Source organism: Pongo abelii, chromosome 5 (genome assembly GCF_028885655.2).
Source record: "Pongo abelii isolate AG06213 chromosome 5, NHGRI_mPonAbe1-v2.0_pri, whole genome shotgun sequence".
NCBI classification, from domain to species: domain Eukaryota; kingdom Metazoa; phylum Chordata; class Mammalia; order Primates; family Hominidae; genus Pongo; species Pongo abelii.
The window spans coordinates 154394389-154416172 of NC_071990.2; the positions used below are offsets into that span (position 1 = coordinate 154394389).

The 21784-nt window shown below is 35.9% G+C and overlaps 1 protein-coding gene and 1 long non-coding RNA gene across 6 annotated transcripts in view; one reads left to right on the plus strand and one right to left on the minus strand.

The window, feature by feature from the left end:
- VIP (vasoactive intestinal peptide) overlaps positions 1 to 16957 on the plus strand; it is a 119129-nt gene extending 102172 nt beyond the window's left edge. Inside the window, exons 3-9 of one of the 5 annotated variants that reach the window (XM_024248829.3) lie at positions 5904 to 5973; positions 7189 to 7305; positions 9186 to 9308; positions 10292 to 10396; positions 11158 to 11286; positions 12123 to 12208; positions 13941 to 14554. In XM_024248829.3, the coding sequence (XP_024104597.1) occupies positions 7199 to 7305; positions 9186 to 9308; positions 10292 to 10396; positions 11158 to 11286; positions 12123 to 12165 (507 nt within the window). In that variant the 5' untranslated portion in view covers positions 5904 to 5973; positions 7189 to 7198 and the 3' untranslated portion in view covers positions 12166 to 12208; positions 13941 to 14554. Of the gene's footprint in view, positions 1 to 5281; positions 5974 to 7188; positions 7306 to 9185; positions 9309 to 10291; positions 10397 to 11157; positions 11287 to 12119; positions 12209 to 13940; positions 14555 to 16894 lie in introns of those variants that run through there. The other 4 variants (XM_054558342.2, XM_054558341.2, XM_024248828.3 and 1 more) reach the window with 4 other exon arrangements.
- LOC129060109 (uncharacterized) overlaps positions 9898 to 21784 on the minus strand; it is a 119336-nt gene continuing 107449 nt past the window's right edge. The window contains exons 3-5 of the long non-coding RNA XR_008526535.2: positions 21045 to 21118; positions 15011 to 15115; positions 9898 to 13821 (exon numbers count right to left, since the gene is read on the minus strand). This is a non-coding gene — a long non-coding RNA (uncharacterized LOC129060109). The remainder of the gene's footprint in view (positions 13822 to 15010; positions 15116 to 21044; positions 21119 to 21784) is intronic.

A 21784-nucleotide genomic window follows, 5' to 3' on the forward strand; every position in this document is an offset into this window, starting at 1 on the left:
AGGTGGCAAAGCTAGAGACCAGCTGGAACAACTGAAGAACAAAGAGAAGGAGGGAGACATGTGGCCTCCAGGGTCAGGGCAGGCCTCCATCCTGCCCCCGTGCTCCATTCTAGGACAAATCTCAAAGTTACCAAGCTTCGGTCCCAGGGCCTCTTTGAAACTGGTTTTAACACTAAGTAGGATATAGGGTCCCTGGCAGGCTCTTCCCAGGCAAACCATGACTATACACAATTCAAGGCCATTGTAAAGTAATGGTGAGTATATATTTTCACAGGCCACAGAGTATAATGAACACAAAAATTTGTTTTTAAAAATGTTTACCTCTGTCAGGTGCAGTGGCTCACACCTGTAATCTTGGCGACATGAGAGGCTAAAGCAGGAGGATCTCTTGAGCTCAGGAGTTGGAGGCTGCCTTGAGCTACAGTTGTGCTGCTGCCCTCCAGCCTGGGTTACAGAGAGAGACTCCAAGTCTAGGGGAAAAAAAAAGTTTAACTTGATCATTTCTAGGTAAAGGCAATACTTTTCAGATTTAAAATTCTATCATTTCAGATTTTCTGTCATTTCAAATTTTGTCTTTCCAGATTTGAAAAGAGGATTTGTCTCCTCTTTTCCCTCACAGTAGCATCTAAGCTTCTGATAGAGCAATGTGAAATCTGGGAGGCTTCCTTTGGGCACTTTGGAGATGGTCTAGGGCCGGCTGTCATAGACTGAAATATGCAATGACATCTGGTCCCTGGGTGTGGACACCCACACTGGCTCTCGGTAGGTTGTTAAAAACCTGTCCGTTGCTAGGCCCTTTCCACTCTTTGTTCCCTGAATGGTATTTTGGGTTTTCCTAAGCAGGGTGTGTAACTATCATCCAGATTTGTCTCCCGTACCATTATGCAGAGTGTTTCTCCATGATTTGCTTTGTCTTATGTCAACCAGATGTGAAATGAAGCCAAGTTAGCCTCTATTGTTCGGTCCCTACACTTGATAACACAGGGTTCTGTTATCCACCCCTTCCATTCTACCATAAACTCACACCAGCTTCCCCATCTCAGAGGCTCTTCCCTGGCCTGTGGAGAATAGATGTAGTGGTAGAGGGGCCATGAGAACTCACTCAGAAAATATTCTTGCCAAATCTTCATTCTAACATCTAGACTGCAGCTTTCTTAAGGTTAAAAGCCAGAAATTAGACATGGTTGTTTTTCATTTGATCCATATAGTAAACACAGAGGGTGACTGAGTTGAAGGCTGGTTACATGGAATGTGTACAGTCACCTCCCAACACCCCGGCAGATGCCTGAAACCACTGACGGCACCTAACCCTACATAAACCATGTATTTTCCATCTGTCAACAAATTGGCTAAGTGACTACCTGGGAGGTAGCATAGACAGCACAGATATGCTGGACAAAGGGATGATTCACATCCCAGGCTGGACTGGGCAGGATGGCAGAAGATTTCATCATGCTATTTGGAATGGCACACAATTTAAAGCAAATACATAGTTTATTTCTGGAATTTTCCATTAATATTTTCAGACTGCTGTTGACCACAGGTAACTGAAATCATGGAAAGAGAAACTGTAGATAAGGGAGGACTACTCTATGTGGTGGGGGAACATATACATAAGAGATGACATTGTGAAGTAGATAAAATTGGTTTTAAAATCTTTAATACTCTGTTTTTCAACTTCCACATCTTAGTATTGTGTGTTCCTGTGATTTCTCTATAGCTTTCTTTTTGAAATCTATTTTCAGGAAATCATCTGATACATACAACCCTAATAAAGTTCAAATGACTTGCAGCACTTGCATTATTCTTTCTACATGTAATTTGATTTGAAGTAAAAAAATTCTGAGACAAAGGAATAATTTTCTCTAAACTTCTCGGCATCAGTAAGTAGGACAGATAACGAGGTTTTGGAGTTAAGGGAGAAGTTGTCCTCAATCATATCATTTAGATCATTACTTGTTTTGCTTTATATTTGCTGATATATTTTTAGATTCCAGAATGAATTCTAATAGGTAATTTCAAAGGGAAAATTTACCTTTATTGTAATATTATTTTCATCAAATCACTAATATGACAAGAATACAAAATCCTGAAAATAAATTCAAATTTTCTAATTTAAAAGAATTAAAAATGTTTATATATACTCTAATATATATGCTTTAAATATATAAACTTTTAATATGCTATACAAATATATATATGTATATACATCTTATGCAAATTTATACTTTTAGTAAAAGTATACATGTATATTAAATGTATATATTCTGTATGTTATACATATATACATGTATAATATATTGTATAGAATATATGTATGTGTGTATATATATATACAGTACATAATACATTATACATTAGGTATATAAATATATATACACAAATATATATTTCCTAATACAAGTTATTGAAAGATATTGGATTTAAGAATATTAAAGCAAACATATCGTCTTAAATATCTGCCAAACAGGAGGATCTAGGGGATTGTAAAACTTTTTTTGTGAAAGACCAAATAGTAATTATTTTAACCTTTGAGAGCTGTGCAGTTTGTTGCAACTATCCAACTTTGCTGTTGTAGCACAAAAGCAGCTATAGAGAATACATATATGATGAAATGCTTTTATGTTCCAACAAAACTTGATTTATGGACACTGACGTTTAAATTATATGTAAGTTTTGGCCAGGGAGGTGGCTCACACCCGTAATCACAGCACTTTGGGAGTCCGAGGCAGGCGGATCACTTGAGCTCAGGAGTTCCAGACCAAAGCCTGACCAACATGGTGTGCACCAGTGGTCCCAGCTACTCTGGGGGCTGCGGCACGAGAATCGCTTGAATCCGGGAGGCAGAGGTTGCAGTGCACCAAGATTGCACCACGGTACTCCTGCCTGGATGACAGAGTGCATGAAACTCCGTCTCAAAATAAAATAAAATAATAACATATAATTTTCATGTGTCACAAAAAGTTCATTTAATTTTTTTAACCATTTAAAAATATAAACACCATTCTTAGCTTGAGAGACATAAGCAAACAAAAACAAATGAATGAAGAAACAAACAAACAAAACCCAGAGGGGTCAGTCTATTTAGCTCACAGCCTGTGTAGTTTCCAGACCTCTGATCTAGACTTACCCACTCAGGATTACCAACGTAGACATTGGCTAGGTCTCAGGACTGGAGGTGAAATAGGGTGAATTAGGCAGGTAAAACTATCATACAAAGAGGCAGAAGAGCACAAGCTTAGGCATTTAATCCATAATAAGAATATGGACCCTCTATTAGTATTTTGCACTAAAGAAAAAAAGGCAAATTTGGATTTCTGCTAATATCCTGAGCTTGAAAATCCCTTCCATCTAATTTCCTTGCATCCAGTATGTTTGAATTTAGAATGCCAGTTTTATTTCCCTGCTCTTGGTTCTGTTGGTGAAAAAACGGGAGAGGAGATGCCAATATTTTTATGAGCTGTCAATTTCCGTATCTGACCTGCTAGCATCAAAATGGTGATAGCAACAATTACAGAATATTACCAATTCTAAATTGAAAGAATGCTGACTCAAAATCAGACGGTCTATCTTCCAATCTCGTATTTGTTATTAACCACCTGAGTGGCAAAAATTACTGAAACTTTCTGGAGATCAGTTTACTTATTTGTAAAAGAAGGATCTTGAAGATTTTTCTACCCATGTGAATGAATTATAGTTCCCCTTATTACAAACATCACTTCACTGAGAAGGCCTAAGGCAAAAATAAACTTTGCCAGAAATGTAGGCAAATTGTGGAAGAATATGTCAAAGTACGGAAAAGACAGATTTAAACAGTAAATTCACGTTTGTATTTTTGTACTTATTTACTAAGTTTTATGGTAACCGAGAATTCAGGATAAATTCGACTGCAGTACTTTTTCTTATGTTTATTTTTTCTGGAAGCATACAAAAGTTAAGCCGGCTAAAGGACCTCTGGTTTACAATTCATTTCCTTGAAAGAAAAGAAGAAATAAACACAATTTTATAAAATCTGTGAATTAAAACTTTGAACCTGCAGATGGTGCTATGATTCCATTTTCAAATTGTTTTGCTTTCTAGTTTAAATTCATGAGAAAATGCAGTTGTTTGATTGAGTTTACTTTTATTCAGAGGTAATAAAATTGAATTATTTCTTTTTATTTTAGTTTATTATTATTATAATAGAAGCAATTGTCTTTTGTATTGGGAAAAGCTACTATAGTTACTCTTTGTAAATGCTAAGTGCTTGCCTAGGCCAAATAATAATCAGCTTTACATCTTTTATGTTTAAAATTTTTCTTCTTATCATTCAGCAGTAATTTGTCTGTGACCCTCAATTAAGTTGCTTTGCTGTTTCTCCTCTTAAATAAAATTGGTTCACTAAGAATTGGGTAATGAAGAGCTAAGGATAAAAAAATTCCATATGAGAACCATTTCAACCTCTAGTTTGTAATAATCAGGTAAAAAAGAGTTCCTGGAATTAAGCCACAGGAACTCTGGCTTAAGTCAGAGCTGTCAACTGGGAAACAAATTTCCAGACATTTTGAAACTTAATTCATTTAATTTTTCTGGTAACTGGATTAGAAAATATGATTAAGCATAGCAGGATATTCTTTTACTGGATCAGTCTGACTTTGAACGAAGCAAATAGATACTAAAATCTTAAAGTAGAAGAAAGAGGACTGTAAAGCCATTCTTTCTCATGAAACTTAGAAGCAAAATGTAAAAATAATACACATGGCAGAAAGTCTTTAAAATAAAAGGAAAAATGGTATTTTCCTCTGTTGTTTAGGAAATTTTTCATGTGGCTGCATTTTTACCTTAAACTCTGATTGAATGTGTGCTAGGCTACCTTTAGTTACAAATCCACAAATAGAAGTGAAGTATTTATCAAAGTACTGTATAAATGCTTTTCAACTAACTATTTGAAGCCACCTGTCAAGTGATTGAATCAGAAATGTTCAAAACTGGTTTGAGTATGTGTGTGTGTTGGGGGTGAGGGTAGAAAACTAATTCTACATTATACAAAGACTTATAAAAGTGAGGAGGACAGTCTTTGAAAAGAAAAGATAATTAAATTCCTTGAGGTATATAGTCTGACAACAATTTATTTTTTGGATCATTTGACACAGTGTATGTAAAAGTGCACTGGGAATTGTGCCATTTTATACAAATATGAAATAACACTACTTCTACTGCTTTGTACAACAGCGTGCATATCTTACTATCTTAGAGACTTTCTGAAACACTTATCTTGGAATTAGTTTCAACGAAAAGGAAATGTAATAATAGGAAGGTGAAAATTATCTCTAGAGCTTTTAAAGTTAGGATAGATTTCAAGAAAGATTAAATCTGGATCTATATGAATAGCATAAAAATTAAAAATATTAAGAGAATTGATACTTTGTAATAAAGTATAATTATACATTTATAAGCATAATGAACATAAGTGTTTGTTGCTTTCTGCATTTGTTTCTACACATGAAGTCTTCATTTTCTGAAGGAATCCAAGTGGCCCTGGCTATAACACTACAATCATTTTCTTATTTCACTACAATTAATTAAAGGTTAAAACATTTCACATTGAGCTTGCTACTTTGTTTGCTTAAAGAAAACTAAATTTCCTCTTATCTTACATTTTGAAGTTACTCACTATAAACTTATATAAATTAGACATAATGACAATTAAGTAAGAACTTCAAGCCCTATTCATGCCATGGCCGTCATACTGTGACGTCTTTCAGAGCGCTTTGTGATTGCTCAGTCCCAAGTATAAGCCCTATAAAATGATGGGCTTTGAAATGCTGGTCAGGGTAGAGTGAGAAGCACCAGCAGGCAGTAACAGCCAACCCTTAGCCATTGCTAAGGGCAGAGAACTGGTGGAGCCTTTCTCTTACTCCCAGGACTTCAGCACCTAAGACAGCTCCAAAACAAACCAGAACAGTCAGCTCCGGGGGAGCACGACTGGGCGAGGTAAGTGAAAACTTTACCTTTCCTCTTCTTTTTCCCTCCTGCCTTTGGAACTTTTCTCACAAAATACTGAATTTTTCTCTCTATTGAAAAGAATTTGATAGTGCTTTGCTTTTGCAACAGCAAAAAGACAAGTTTCTCAAGTCACCTGGTAAGGATAGAAATACTTCAATTTCTCTCATATAGATAGATTTTCTGAATTCTTTTGTTTGTAAGATGCTTTACCCTGCTTGCTCTTTTACTGAATACTGATTTTTACAAATAATTCATTCAAGTAAAGTTTACTTGTATGTAGATTTTTGACTGAAAATTTTAGTGGGAACATTTGCTTTTGAAATTTTCAACTTATTTTTAAAGTGCTATTTTTTTTCCTATTTCATATGTTGGTTAAGTGAATCTAAGATGCATTTATTTTTTCCATAAGTTCAAATTCTGTAATTTTTATAGGCAGCAAGAGAAACAGACCTTGAACTCCTAGGTTTTTAATCTAGAAACTAGAAATGAAATGTGTAAGTTGATTAAATGCAAGTAATGCAAGCTTTGCTTTTAATATATATTTTCCTCTTATGGAAAAATTTATTTCAATGACAACATGTGATTCAGTAATATTTTGAGCATTAATATTCACTACTGAGTTAAGATGTTCAAATCCAGGTGTAAGGAAATAAGTTTCCAGTAATATCTACAATTGAAAGAAGAAAAAGTAATGTATATACAAAATCTTTTAAAAAATTATATGTATATATACACATTATATTTATACATTTGCACTCACACGAGCAGAATAATTATTAAAGAGATGATACCCCAGTCTTATATTAATCAGACACTGAAATTTTAAAGCATAAGAAAATCAATGTCTTGAAGCTGTTTGCTTCGTCAAAAAATACACTAAGCTTGGGTGGTACATCCCTGTTATGAAAAGATTGTCCCCAGGGTTATTTCCAGCACTATATAAGTATGGCATTCAATAGATACTGGGGCCAACCATGTGCCCAGACAGCAGGTGAAAAGGATTCTAATTTTTATTCAAGCACCTGTCACTGAGAGAAATACTGATTTTTGAATGTATCATCTTGCAATTTAACTCTTTCTACAAGATGAAAATTACTCTTTACAAACTCTGCAAGAGCCATTGAAAATTACTGCTAGACAATCAGAATTACCTTGCTGGTGACATCTTTGGTTGGAAGAGCTGAGGTGATTCTCTCTCTTTAGAGGCACAGAAATGGACACCAGAAATAAGGCCCAGCTCCTTGTGCTTCTGACCCTTCTCAGTGTGCTCTCCTCGCAGACATCGGCATGGCCTCTTTACAGGGCACCTTCTGCTCTCAGGTAAGTTCCCTTTCAATTCAAACATCTGAACATTCCTTCTTCATCTAAATGGGAATTTCCTATACGTTTTGTTGGACAACTAAATGGTATAAATTATGTATTATGTATTTAAATTTTTCCTTGATGTGTTGAGTGAGAGGTGTTTGTCAACATCGGGTCATTCTGAGTCCTGGAATTCACTTTCAGAGCATGAGAGACACTGTCAGTTATTAGTTTTATGGGCTGAGTGGATCACATTCCCAAACATGGTGAAAGGAGGTTTTTGACTTTCTTTTTATTCAAAACCAGCTTTAGATAAATAATTTTTATCTATTGTTATCTCAAGTCAGTTCAATTTCTGGTGGAAAAAAAGAGCTGTTTAGTTGCCAACCACATTTTAGTTTATTTTCAAGATTAATCAGTAAATAATCATAAGACTAGTAGTTGATTAGTGAAACATGTATAAAATCATGTTGCACAGAAATCTATCTAGGCAGAGTCAATTTGCTAATATTAAATATGGGGTAATTGATCTATTGAGATACACTCCCCAATGGGAAAATTTTGATATACTTTGTTTGGACCATAAATCCTTAGTTTTATTGTTCTATATGTTATATTATATATTCCAAATCTATAAAGTATAACACAACTCTTATTTAAAACTTTATTAATGTATGCTAAAGAAGTAAACAGTAAATGAAAACTATATTAGCTTGAATTTTCCTTTCAGTTTACGGGCACCACTATATCTCCAAAGGAAAAATAATAATTGGGTTGGTTTTCTTCTTTGCTTATTTGCTCGTTCTTTATTTTTTGCTTAAGGTAGACTTATGCTCAACAGAGAGAATAACCTCTTAGCTATTAGTGTTCTCTGTGAAATCTGTTTAAATACAGCTTCTGCGTTGCTTTGATAACTAAATAAAATGGTTCTATCTGAATAGTTCTACCACAGTAGATGAACAATCATAAGAATGTGGACATTTGTGTTGATTGCTAAGCTTCAGACCCACAGAGGACTAGTTGCTAGTGACTCCCAACTCCCAAATCACTGAAAGATACACAAGTGTCCAGGAGCTGACACGCTCCTTAGATGTTTGCCCTAACAGTGAAAATCTGCACACACAAAATTATAAGAGTTGCCGGTGATTGAAATATGCATGCATCCACAAATATAGTCGTATTCCATATATCCATTTGACTATTCTTAGTCTTTCAGTGTAACATTGTACATCCCTTATTAAAGTTGCGTTAATACATAAGATTAGAAACAAGAAGGCCCCATAAAATTTATTGAATTCAAATTCATCTTCATAGATGAGCTATTCATCTATGGAGACATTCTTTGAACTTTGTCAATACAGAGAAATATATAATGCCAAGGTAAATATTTGAAGCAAAGCTTGGGGGTTGAGAGAGAGAGAAGCAGTTAATACTCTGTTCTTCAGAGATGTTTGGAACAGGTAATACTGAACATCACCAAATCCATAAATTGTTATCAGTTCTCATTCAATATTAGTTTTTTCCAAGTTTCTATTTTGCATAAAATCTTTCAACATATGAAATTTGACTTTGCAAAGGGAAGATATTCTTGGCATAGTAAATTACACCAAAGAAGTATAGTTTGCTTAATGCTCTGATAAGATTGAATTAAGTAGCTCTTACGTTTTGTATATTCAGCTTATAAAAGTCATATGACATCTACTTTATAGGATAATAGGGATTTCCTATTTATACTCTCATTAACTATATGAGCCATTAAGTCAAATTATGCTATTCTCATATTGTGACTGGGTAATATTTCCCAAGAGTTTAAGTATCTTATTTTAAATGGTTGCGGAACCATACACACTGTCTTCTGAAAAACGAATGTATTCTTCTCATGTAACTTTCTCCATCAGGTTGGGTGACAGAATACCCTTTGAGGGAGCAAATGAACCTGATCAAGTTTCATTAAAAGAAGACATTGACATCTTGCAAAATGCATTAGCTGAAAATGACACACCCTATTATGATGTATCCAGGTGAGTTTATTTTTATAAAACTATCCAGTGAGTTTTATTTTAGAAAATGTATTTAAGAATTATAAACGTGCTAATTTTATCTCACCATGAAGCTATTCCAATAGCAAAACACTAGAGGTTTCTATGTGTCATGGCTTCATTCATCCTGATTTACTGCAGCTCTTACAGCTGTACATGATTTTCATACTGAAAGGTTGTAACAAGCCAGGATGAACACATCATTCACTTCCATGCTGTTGCACATAATTCCAACATCACAGACTGTACCAATTCTGATAAAAGTACAGCATTTAGCATTCTAATGATGGAAGAGTTGCCAAGGAGTTTTGTCTCTATATAAAGAAAAGGTATCTGATAGAGCTGTTCATTCATAGAGCTGTTTGTCTAGAGCATCATTTCAAGTACAGACCAAGTAGCTCTATAGTACTTGGTACAGACAAAGTATAAAAGGTGCTTCATTTGAAAGAGAAAAGGTGGGATGATAGGCCTTAATGCCTTCTCTATCTTAAGAGATTTTGTTTCCAAATATTTTGGAAAAAGAAAAAAAAAAAGGTGTACTGGGGTTTATGAACTTTCCAAAATCAGAATATTTTCCCACTGTGAATGTCTTTATTCAGTGGGGCAGACACAAAGCACCATGTACAAATAGCAGCTAATTTCAATAGATCATATTTTTACGCCAATATTTCTTAGAAAAAAATAGTTATAAAGATTCAACCATGGAGGAATATTGAAATGTGCTTTTAGAAATGCCTGTTTCTTTAATTTTTCAGTGTCTTGGGCTAGAAATATAGGGTATATCTTGATATAAGTGACTAGAAGATCTCTTTTGTTAGGGTGTTAAGAAATCTCCTTTTGAACTTTAGTTTTAACGAGAAGCTTTCGTAATAAACCCATAATTTTTTTTGTTATTTAATGAGCCATAATAATATTCTAGAAAGCCATTAACAAAATAATAGCTATTTTTTTCTTCCTTGTTTTAGAAATGCCAGGCATGCTGATGGAGTTTTCACCAGTGACTTCAGTAAACTCTTGGGTCAACTTTCTGCCAAAAAGTACCTTGAGTCTCTTATGGGAAAACGTGTTAGGTAAAGAGAATTTATTATTTTTATAAAATGTGTTATCATTATTCAATCTGAATATTGTATTTTCACGCTTAACAAGTTATTTACTCTGTTTGAAATTGAAAACTCATTGATAATGTTTAATTTAGTTAAATGAAATAACTTGTATTCTTCAATAACATCTATCAAGCCCATGGACTAAGACTTTTTCATGATATCATACGCATTGACTCCAGACACACATTTTTCTCAAGTAGCAATCATTTACCAATCTGCAATCAAATTGAACAAGACTCAGTAAAACAATCAAGAAGAGATAGTATAGACTGAGGTAAATTTTAAGGTCAACCATAGAATATTCTTTTTACTTCCTGCTCAAATTAAATGGAGAATTCCAAATGGCCAACAGTCAATTATTTAGATGACGTTGCTCAGGGTAGCATAGCTTCTAAAGAAGTAATTATGTTTTTGTTTTTTTTTAAACTTCTCCCAGTGGCAGAGCACAACTTCAGCTATTCCCAAATTTTTATTTTTGGATGAATTATTTGCTCAGCTGTACAGAATGTATCATAAAACAGTCCTAGGTCATGCCAAAATATGGCAAATGATTCCTTGCTTTCCTTCATCCTTAGGTTTAGTTGTATTTTTCTTTTAGTTTTTTTATGATAGAAAATTAGTTAGGTGGGAATTCCTTTTTATGTGGCTCCAAGACACCTGGAACATGTGTGTATTTATCATTTCTTGTGAAAACTCTTTGATTTCCTTTTCCTCATGTTCTTTCGCAGTAACATCTCAGAAGACCCTGTACCAGTCAAACGTCACTCAGATGCAGTCTTCACAGACAACTATACCCGCCTTAGAAAACAAATGGCTGTAAAGAAATATTTGAACTCAATTCTGAATGGAAAGAGGAGGTAAAGAAAAAGAGAACTTGCTAAAATGAGAAATCATGACTGACTTTCAAAATAGAAGCTGCACATGGAGATCTCTCTATCTCACTTATCTAGCTATACTACGTGAAGCAGTGATTTTCAACCTTGGCTGACATTAGACTACCCTGCAGAACTTTAAAAATACAGATGTCTGGGCCTTCCCCCAAACTAATTGCCAGGAAATCGGTCTCTTCGGTGGTGTGGCCCTAGGCATTCATTTCTTTTAAGAGTTCCCCAGTTGACTTTACTATGCTGCCAGTGTTAAAAATGATGACTATACAGACATCTGGTCTGAATCTAAGAGTAAGTTTCATCAAAAGTGATGATTTTTAAAACATGTAAAGCATAGTCAATTGCAATTTGGTAACACATGGAACTCACTTCGTGTGCATATTCAATACTCTTATTTAATCAAATTAAACCATTAGGTATTTTGTATATTTAGATTCTGTAAAATCTATATCTCTCTATGGTGTGTAAATCTTAGAAACAATACATAAACAGTGTAGTGTTCTGTCTTTTTATTCCAATTGTTTTTGTTTAAATGATGAGTATTAAGGATAATTCTGTTTGGGTGTGATCAGACAAGATGACCCTCTTTGCCCACTAGATGATAATTCTGTAAGAATAATTTTAGAAACTCTAAGATTGTTGAATAATTCATAGGTACTAACAAACCTCAAAGATAATTGTTTAGCCCCCCCCCATACACTTTCAGAGCACAGAGAACAGCACATTCATTATGTCATAATAGTTTCTTTAGAACCTTTCTCATCTGAGAGCCTTAATATGCACAATGTTTTTCTGGTCTGCAGCAGTGAGGGAGAATCTCCTGACTTTCCAGAAGAGTTAGAAAAATGATGAAAAAGCCCTTTGGAGCAAAGCTGATGACAACTTCACAGTGGTGGGTATATTTGTGCATTCCTTCTGTATTCTTATGGCAGTCTCTGATTATATAAGTAGCTAAGAGTCACTTAGTAAGAAACATCTTAGGGTTAAATAGTTTCTCATCATGAGACCTCATCCAAGATGGACACTTCTACAACAGTGGACCCCAACCCAGTAAACAGCTTAGAATGATTCATGCAATTTTTTTGATCTTGTAAAAGAGAGCACTCACAATAAGCAAACGTTTTGAGATGTGAATAGTGTTCCTGGTTTACTTGGGGTTATTTCTACCTTTGTATCAAGATAAAAAAACAGAGGAGGCTAACTCACACTGACAAGAAAAGTGGGCTTTCCTTTTGAGGATCAACCCATGCTGCTTTTATTAATTGAAGGTTTAGTCTCACAATTGACTGTTAGCACCTCACTTAATTAAGCACAGGGAAATACCACCAAATTAGAGCATGGCCCATTATTATGAAAATATCAAGGCATTCTGGGTCTAACTATATTCCTTGAAACATGGCAAACTTCATACAGCAAAAGTTAAATTTAGCTTGTTTTACCTGTAAGTTTGTTTTACCTATATGACTCCAATAGCATTCTCTGCAAACATTTTTTTTTTGAGCAGAAAAAACACGGATAGACTTTTTTACTTTGTGAAGTAATAAGCTTGCTATCAAAATTGATTTTATATAAATGTGGGTTCAAGACATATTTCTTTCCTGAGTTATGTTACATTAATATTTACATTAGCTCATAAAAAAATCTATAATACTGGGCAAGTGCTTAAAGAAATTTCATGCTGTCACCATATCAAAGGTTAGCAGATTTTAAAGGGCTATGGAGTATAATATGTTTGGCTTTGTGGGCCATCTATTTTCTGTTATAGTGACTTAACTCTGCTATTGTAGCACAAAAGCAGCCACAGTTAGATGTAAAACGAATAGGAGTGACTGTGTTCCAATAAAACTTTATTTGTAAAACCTGAAGGTGAACCAGATTCCAATCCCTAACTAGGTTAAGGAGATTAAATTCACCCATGCTCAAACTAAAGGCAATTCATGGCCTTACCTCAGTTCCTGATGGGGTTATCTAAGGTTTTCAAGAGTCATCAAGAGTGGACATGGTGTCTGGGAAGATACCTGCCTAATTATCTGCTTTTGTCCACTAATTACCCTTAGACCTCTAAGAGAAAGCAGAGGCAGGAGTGTGGCCCACTTCAACTCTTTATCTTTTATAGACGTCTCAGAGAAACAAGTCCCTTTGCTCAAAGAAGAAAGTTAATTACATATAGCTTTTCTAAGAGTGTTTATAAGAAGGCTTCTCCATCAAATTAAGCAACACGGTAGGCACTAAAATATAAAGGAGAATTGATTAATCACACTGTGCTTTGTAAATGGTAAGATCACTTATGAGATTCCATCCTCCATTCTTTTCTTTTTTAAATGGGTGGCTTTGGACAAATTCTTTGAAGAGGAAATCATGTGGGTCATCCATTAGTGAAAATTACAAGTGAATCATTAATAATGGTTAGTTAGATGTCTTTTCACATTCCAGTTCCTCTCTGATCATCAGTCCTCTTGAAACTGCTCTCTTGGTATGTCCCAGGACATGATCCCTTGCCACAGGCTGTTAACAAGGGACAAAGAGAAATAAGTGTTTATCAGATAAGTAAATCAGTGAATGAAATTAAGATGCTAGAAATAAAATATATTTTATGCCTAAAGCAGCAATTTTTTGTTTTTCAGAATTCTTGAAGGAAAACGATACGCAACATAATTAAATTTTGAGTTCTACATAAGTAATTCAAGAAAACAACTTCAATATCCAAACCAAATAAAAATATTGTGTTGTGAAGGTTGTGATGTATTCTAGCTAATGTAATAACTGTGACGTTTACATTGTAAATAGTATTTGAGAGTTCTAAATTTTGTCTTTAACTCATAAAAAGCCTGCAATTTCATATGCTGTATATCCTTTCTAACAAAAAAAAATATTTAATGATAAGTAAATGCTAGGTTAATTCCAATTATATGAGACTTTTTTTGGAAGAGTAGTAATAGAGCAAAATTGATGTGTTTATTTATAGAGTGTACTTAACTATTCAGGAGAGTAGAACAGATAATCAGTGTGTCTAAATTTGAATGTTCAGCAGATGGAATGCTGTGTTAAATAAACCTCAAAATGTCTAAGATAGTAACAATGAAGATAAAAAGACATTCTTCCAAAAAGATTTTCAGAAAATATTATGTGTTTCCATATTTTATAGGCAACCTTTATTTTTAATGGTGTTTTAAAAAATCTCATATTTGGATTGCTAATCACCAAAGGCTCTCTCCTGATAGTCTTTCAGTTAAGGAGAACGACCCCTGCTTCTGACATTGAAACTTCCCTTTCTGCTTGTGTTAAGTATGTGTAAAATGTGAAGTGAATGAAACACTCAGTTGTTCAATAATAAATATTTTTGCCATAATGACTCGGAATATTGCTTTGGTCATATGAGCTTCCTTCTATGAAAGTACATTTAGAGACACAACTATTTTTCCAAAATAATTTTAAGAAATCAAATAGAGAAAATAAAGACCTTGATTATCACTGCAGATAATTTTTATGTTTGATTATTTTATATGATTCAGCAGTAACTCATTTTAGCTCTAAAGTTCTAGGCACTAGATAGCTTTTGTGGTATTTGATTGTGTGAAAGTTCTAAAATAATTGTGGCTTAAATAAAAGAGAAATTTCTTTCCCACATAAGTGAAGAAGTAAGATATCAGGGTTATTATAATGGTTCTGCTCAGCAAAACCCTCAATAACTTACACCCCTTTCAGCTCATCCCTCATCTCCAATGGTGTGGCACTTTTCCTCATGATCCAGAATTAAAGCTAGCATTCCAGCCATCACATATGCATTCCAGGCAACAGGCTGTAGGAAGAGGCACAGAAAAAAGGGAGCAAATAGTATATGCCAGTTCTCTTTGAACTGATATCTTATACTAACATCCCCTTTACTAGAACATAGTCTTATGGCCACAGTCATTTGCAAGACAGGCTGGGAAATGTATGCTTTTTCTTTTTCTGGGTGATCATGTACCCAACTTAAAACTAAGACTCTATTAATATAAAACAAATAAAGAATAAATTTATGCAGCAATTAAAAATAATTCCAGTCTTGGATCTTAAATTCTCACCCAAAAAGCTTAAAGAAATAATAAAGAGAGTGAGAGTCAGACCCTAACCATTAATGAAGAAGCATTATCCCCATAAGGCAAAGTTTTGCTTGGTTTCATTTGCTACAATTAGGACAAATGGCCACATCAGGAGGAACTAGTCTAGAAGTACCAGTAATTGCAAAGTAGCCTTCACAAATTGAAGTAAATTGAGCTTCTTGTATCTCTTGTTCTTATCTGATTCTTCAAATTATTAAATATTCATTAAGTGACATTTTTATGAGAAGCACTGTAGTGAAAACAGACAATTTCTAAGTGTTAAGTGTACATAAGAAGCTTGTAAAGATGAAATGGAGCCATAATTTGAGTGTGAAACTAAAGAGTTTTAATTTTATTTTATTAATATGAATCTTTTCAATTTATTCCCTATTGCTTCAAGAAATTCATAGAAGAAATATTCACCAAATGACTGTGATGTGCTATGTAGCTATCTGAGAGATTGTTCCGGGCTGAGGGAACAGCAAGTGCAAATGAGGGAACAGTCCTGGCATATCTGGACAGCAAGGAAGCCCATGTGGCTGGAGCAGAGTGAGCTGGACAGGGACTCAGTAGGAGAGGAGGTCAAAGAGATTACTAAGGACTGGACCTTGTAGGGCCTCACAGGCCACTGTAATTGTTTGTGAAGTGAGGTGAGATACTGCAGAGTTTTGGACGGAGGTGTGATATTATCTGAACTGCACTTTAACAGGATCTTTCTGGACACTCTCATGGGAAAAGAGTGAAGGAGTGCTAAGGGTGGAAGCAGGGGGACAAACTAAGGGGCAAGTGCTATAAATCAAGTGGCAGATGATGGTGCCACCAAGGCAGAAGCACTGGAGGTATTGAGAAGTATATCTGAATATATCTTGAAAGAAGAGTCAGGTTTTCTGGGAATAGATTGAAGACAAGAAGTAGGAGAGACTGGGCATGGTGTGTCATGCCTGTAATCCCACACTTTGGGAGGCTGAGGCAGGAGGATTGCTTGAGGCCAGGAGTTCAAGAACAAGGAAAGTCAAGAATGATATCCAAGATGAATCACCTGAGGCAACTTGAAGGCTGGGGTTGCTATAGACAGAGAAGACTGGGAGGAGCAAGGTTTCAGGGAAAGGTGAGCTTAGTTTGGATGCACTAAGGTGGATGTTGAGTAGGGAGTTGGAGGTGTCATGAAGAGGAGATGCTGAGTTGCAGATGGGCAAGAGGGAGAACTCACATATAGATGGGATTTAGAAACACAAGACTGGACGAGATCAGCAAGAGACCAAGTGTTGCTAAAAAACAAAACACAACAATAACAGAAACCTCAACACATAATCCTTGAGTGTTTTTATTTCCTAGTGCCGCCATAAGAAGGCACCACAGACCAGGTGTCTCAAACAAAGAAATCTATTGTCTCACAGTTCTGGAAACAAAAAACGCTAGAGCAAGGTGTCAACAGGGCAGGCTCCTTCTGAGAGCTGTGAGGAAGAATCTGATCCATGCCTCTCCTCTGGTTTCAGGTGGTTTGCAGGCAACCTTTGGCTGGTAGAAGCATCACTGCTATCTCTGTCGTGACCCTCAGGTAGCGTTCTCCCTGGTGTGTGCATGTCTCCAAATATTCACTTTATATAAAGACATCAGTCATTTTGGATTAGGGCCAATGCTAATAATCTCATTTTAAGTTGATTTCCTCTGTAGAAACCCTATCTGAAAATAAGGCTACATTCTGAAGGACTAGGGTTAAGGACTTTCACATATGAATTTTTGGGGACACAATTCAGCCCATAATCCTGGGGCATGCCAACATTAAGAGTTTGGAGTTTTGAGGAACAAATGGGATAAAAATGGACTGGAAGAAGAAGCTGTTGAAATAGGAGAAAAATTGGAGACCATGTCATCTGGAAAACAAGCGAGGAAGATCTTTCAAGGAAGAGGGTATCATTAACAGAGTCAAACCCTGCTGCAGGGTAGATTAAGATTCATTTATTTAATTCTTTTGCAAGGATTCATAAGGAACTTACTATCTACCCCGCACCATTTTAAGTTCTGATGATATAGTAGTGAATAATACAGACCAAAATTCCTGCCCTCATGGAGCTTGCATTCTTTGATTTGAAACAGATAATAAAATAGTCAAGTAAAATATAGTCAAGTAAAATATAGTCAAGTAAAATATATATTGTTTTAGAAAGTGATAAATGCAAAGGAGACAAATTATGGACTCACAGATCCATATGGCTGGGGATGCCTCACAATCATGGCAGAAGGCAAGGAGGAACCAGTCATGTCTTACGAGGATGGCAGCAGGCAAAAACAGAGCTTGTGCAGGGAAACTCCCCCTTGTAAAACCATCAGATCTCATGAGACTTATTCACTATTACGAGAACAGCATGGGAAAGACCCACCCCATGATTCAATTACCTCCCACCGGGTCCCTGCCACAACACGGGGGCATTGTAAAAGCTACAATTCAAGATGAGATTTGGGTGGAGACACAGCCAAACCATATCAGAAGACATCAAGTAATTTGGCTTTATGTGGGAGAAATATCAAAAGCAGGTTTGCATGCTGAGGGGAAAGATGCAAGAAAGGGAAAATTGGTGATGCAGAAGGTAAAGTGGGGTTTTACTCGAGTGATGTCCTTGAGAAGAGAGAGGAAGTGGGTGATTCAAAAATAGAGGGATTGACCTTTGCTTGGCACAAGCTCTCTTCAACCACACTAACCAGCAGAGTGGCTGGGTCTGAGGTGGATGAATGGAAGAAGTGGTGGAAGTTTATAGAATGCCTCTTCTGATTACACCTATTTTCTCAGGGAAATAGCTGAGAGTAAGGATAAGTGAAGAGATGTGAAGAAAGTAAAGAAAAATATGAAACAGTTTGCTGGATGAGTGGGAGAGTAAATAACTAGGAAAATATGTTTCTTAGAGTCCAGTGATGACTGAGGTAACTTAGAAAAATGGGTCAAATTAAGTAGTCCAAGATTTTTTTTTATTATTTTGAAAATTTAATGAAAACTAGGGAACTTTTTCCAGAAATACATATGTGTATACACACACACATGCACACACACACACACATATATAATACTTTCAGAGCATTCACCAAATCTTACATGCCCATGTATGAAATTTCACAGTGCTCAGCACCTGCTCTTTAAGATCCTTACTCCAGAATAATGTAGTGGTTGGAGTCATGTGGAGACCATCTTACAGCTTGGGAAAATGGTATGTAGACTACATTTATCAGGGGTGAGATAATAAAGATCTGGATTTAGACTGGTGGAAGTGAGAAAGAATAGAACTTGAGACTAGCGCCCATTGCTTTAGGGAAGGCTGCATCAGCAAACCACTGAAATAAAATGCTTGTTGGGACATGAGTTTAATTCCTGGAAGAGAGGAAGTGTCAACACCCAGATTTGCTAGGGTAATCCTGAATTGATTAAGATGATTATAAAATTGACTGAAATTATTTTTTTCAGTATTTTTTTAACATAAGGGCTGTTTGGGATACAAATTAATTTCAGTTACAAAAATTCAGCCATATTGCTGCATACATGAGTTTGAGGTGAGACTAAGATTAATGCCCTCTAAAATTATGTTAGAAATCATTCTCTATGGATCTGAAAATAATATTCTATCTTCTCCTTTCCTTTCAGTAGATACACACAAAATCTGCCAAAAAAAAAAGGAGAGACATAATATTCCTGGAGTTTCTCAGGTTTAATATGGTATATTGAGCTCATGAACATGTCTCCCTTTCCTTGCCAAAGAAATATTATCCCACGCAATCAAAACAAGAAAAAGGGAGCCATAAATGGTCAAGAGATTGCAGTACATTTCTGGGGAAAGACGGGCAGTGGATTGAAGAGCAGATCCAGGAAACTGATAAGGCAACTTCAATGTTGAACTAAAGTGGACAGTTTGTAGCAGATTAACTGTCCTATGGAAAAGCTCAGATTTGACAAATACAAGTAGATATTTCTTCCTAATATTTCTGGGAGAATGTATACACTTTCACAAGTTCTGAATCCCAAGAGAAATCAGTAGCAAAATCAGGAATGCAAGAATGAAAGCTTAACATTCAACGTAAAAGGGCTACTCATTTGGAGGCATCCTCTTGTGTTGATTGGTTAAGGTTGCCATAACAAAGAATCATTGAATGGGGAGCTTAAACGACAGAAATTTATTTTCTCACAAGGAGGCTAGAAGTCTGAGATCAAGGTGTCAGCAGGATTGGTTTCTTCTGAGGCCTCTCTTCTGGGCCTGTGTCTTCACATAGTCCCCCCTCCATGTACATCTGTTCTCAAATTTCCTCTTCTTATAAGGACATTAGTCATACTGAATTAGTGTGCTCACCCTAAAGACCTCATTTTAATTTAATTACTTTTTTAAAGACCCTATCTCCAAATACATCCACATTCTGTGGTCACATTCTGTAGGGTTAGGACTTTAACGTATAAAATTTAGGGGGACCCAATTCAGCCCATGACACTATTGATGTCAAGTCAAAAGCAAGAACAGGAAACGCTGATTGGTGGAGTTGCTTTTTTTGATGTTTTCTATTATCAGACGTCTTTATCAGGAAGAAATTATTTTCACATGTTATTGAAAGATGTTTCATCACAATATATGGGTATATAACAACAAGCCATGTATTTATTATTATGCTGTTTTTGTTACAGAAAACCTCTGAAACATTTAGTGTGATCCCAACACAGAAAAATTTTCATGGTTGCAGTTTGATTATTTTTATTATTTTAAAACATATAAATAATGTGTTATGAAAAATGCAAAACTACTTATAAGTTTGGAAATTCTGGAGAACTCCTGCCAATTCTGATTGATTTTTCCTGAATACCAAAGATTAATATTTGCCAGGAATTTGGAAACACTGTAACTGAGGGCAAACTTATGGAAGGGCCTGAATATAGGGGCATAAATTGAAGGCTTACATACAAGATTATTGATCTCCCATTCCTGCTACAGAATGCTGAAATTACTGGATGCTCAGAAGAACAATAATTACAGAGTTATTCTCTAAAGAAGTGGGGTCTGGGCGGAGGGAGTAGCTGCCTTGGGAGAACTAGGATGACAATTGTGAGAGTCGAACCCAGAGTTAAGCCTTTGTCTATGTGGGGTCACCCTGGTTACATCGGGCTTCCTACACCTGCTCAGCCGAAAAAGAAACCTGCCTTCAAAGAACTTCATCCACATGGAGAAATCCCACATGTCGTAGTCAGACTTTCTACCTCCCCCTCCCCTCCCCTCCCCTCCCCTCCCCTCCCCCCCTTCCCCTTCCCCTTCCATTTCCCTTCCCCTTCCCCTTCTCTTTCCCTTCCCCTTCCCCTTTCCTTTCCCTTTCCCTTTCCCTTTCCCTTCCTTTCCCTTCCTTTTCCATTTTATCCAATAGATTTTGAATTAATGATGGAAGGGGCTATCATAAATGATGTCTACGACTGAACAACCAAAGATCTCCTGGCATTTGAAGAAAACTTAAAGAATATGTAGTGAAAAGAGATGCTAGATAATAAAAGATAAAGTCTAACCGAGAATGAATAATATTGCATGTGTAAAGCAAGAACCTAATGCAGAGTCAAGGTTCTCTAGAAGGAGAGGACTAATGGGATAGATGTATATATGAAAAGGAGTTTATTAAGGAGTATTGACTCACATGATCATCAGGTGAAATCGCACAGTAGGCCATCTGCAAGCTGAGGAACAAGTAGCCAGTCCAAGTCTCCAAACCTCAAAAGTAGAGAAGCCAACAATACAACATTTAGTCTGTGGCCAAAGGCCCAAGAGCCCCTCACAAGCCACTGGTATAAGTCCAAAAAGTCCAAATGCTGAAGAACTTGAAGTCTGATGTTCAAGGGCGGGAAGCAGCCAGCACAGGAGAAAGATGAAGGCCAGAAGACTCAGCCAGTCTAGTCCTTCCACGTTCCTCTGCCTGCTTTTATGCTAGCCACACTGGCAGCTGATTAGGTGGTGCCCACCCAGATTAAGGGTGGGTCTGCCTCTCCCAGTCCACTCACTCAAATGTTAATCTTCTTTGGCAACACCTTCACAGACATATGCAGGAACAATGCTTTGCATCCTTCAGTCCAATCAAGTTGGCATTCAATATTAACCATGACATTCAGGAACAGAGAAAAAAAGCTCAGGACTTTAAAAACTGCCTAAATTAAAATAAAATTTAATTTAAAAGTATGTCAAAATGAAACAAATTCTTAAAGTATTAGAGATAAAGTAGGGATTAAGGGTGAGTCATTGAAAATCAATAGAGGTCTTGCATCTGATAAATAGAAGTTTTAGAAAAAGAGAATGGAGAAGAGAGGGGAGAAAATAATCAAAGAAATATCAGAAATGTAATGTTACCTTTCCTAGATTGTACTTCATGTGAGATCTGGATGC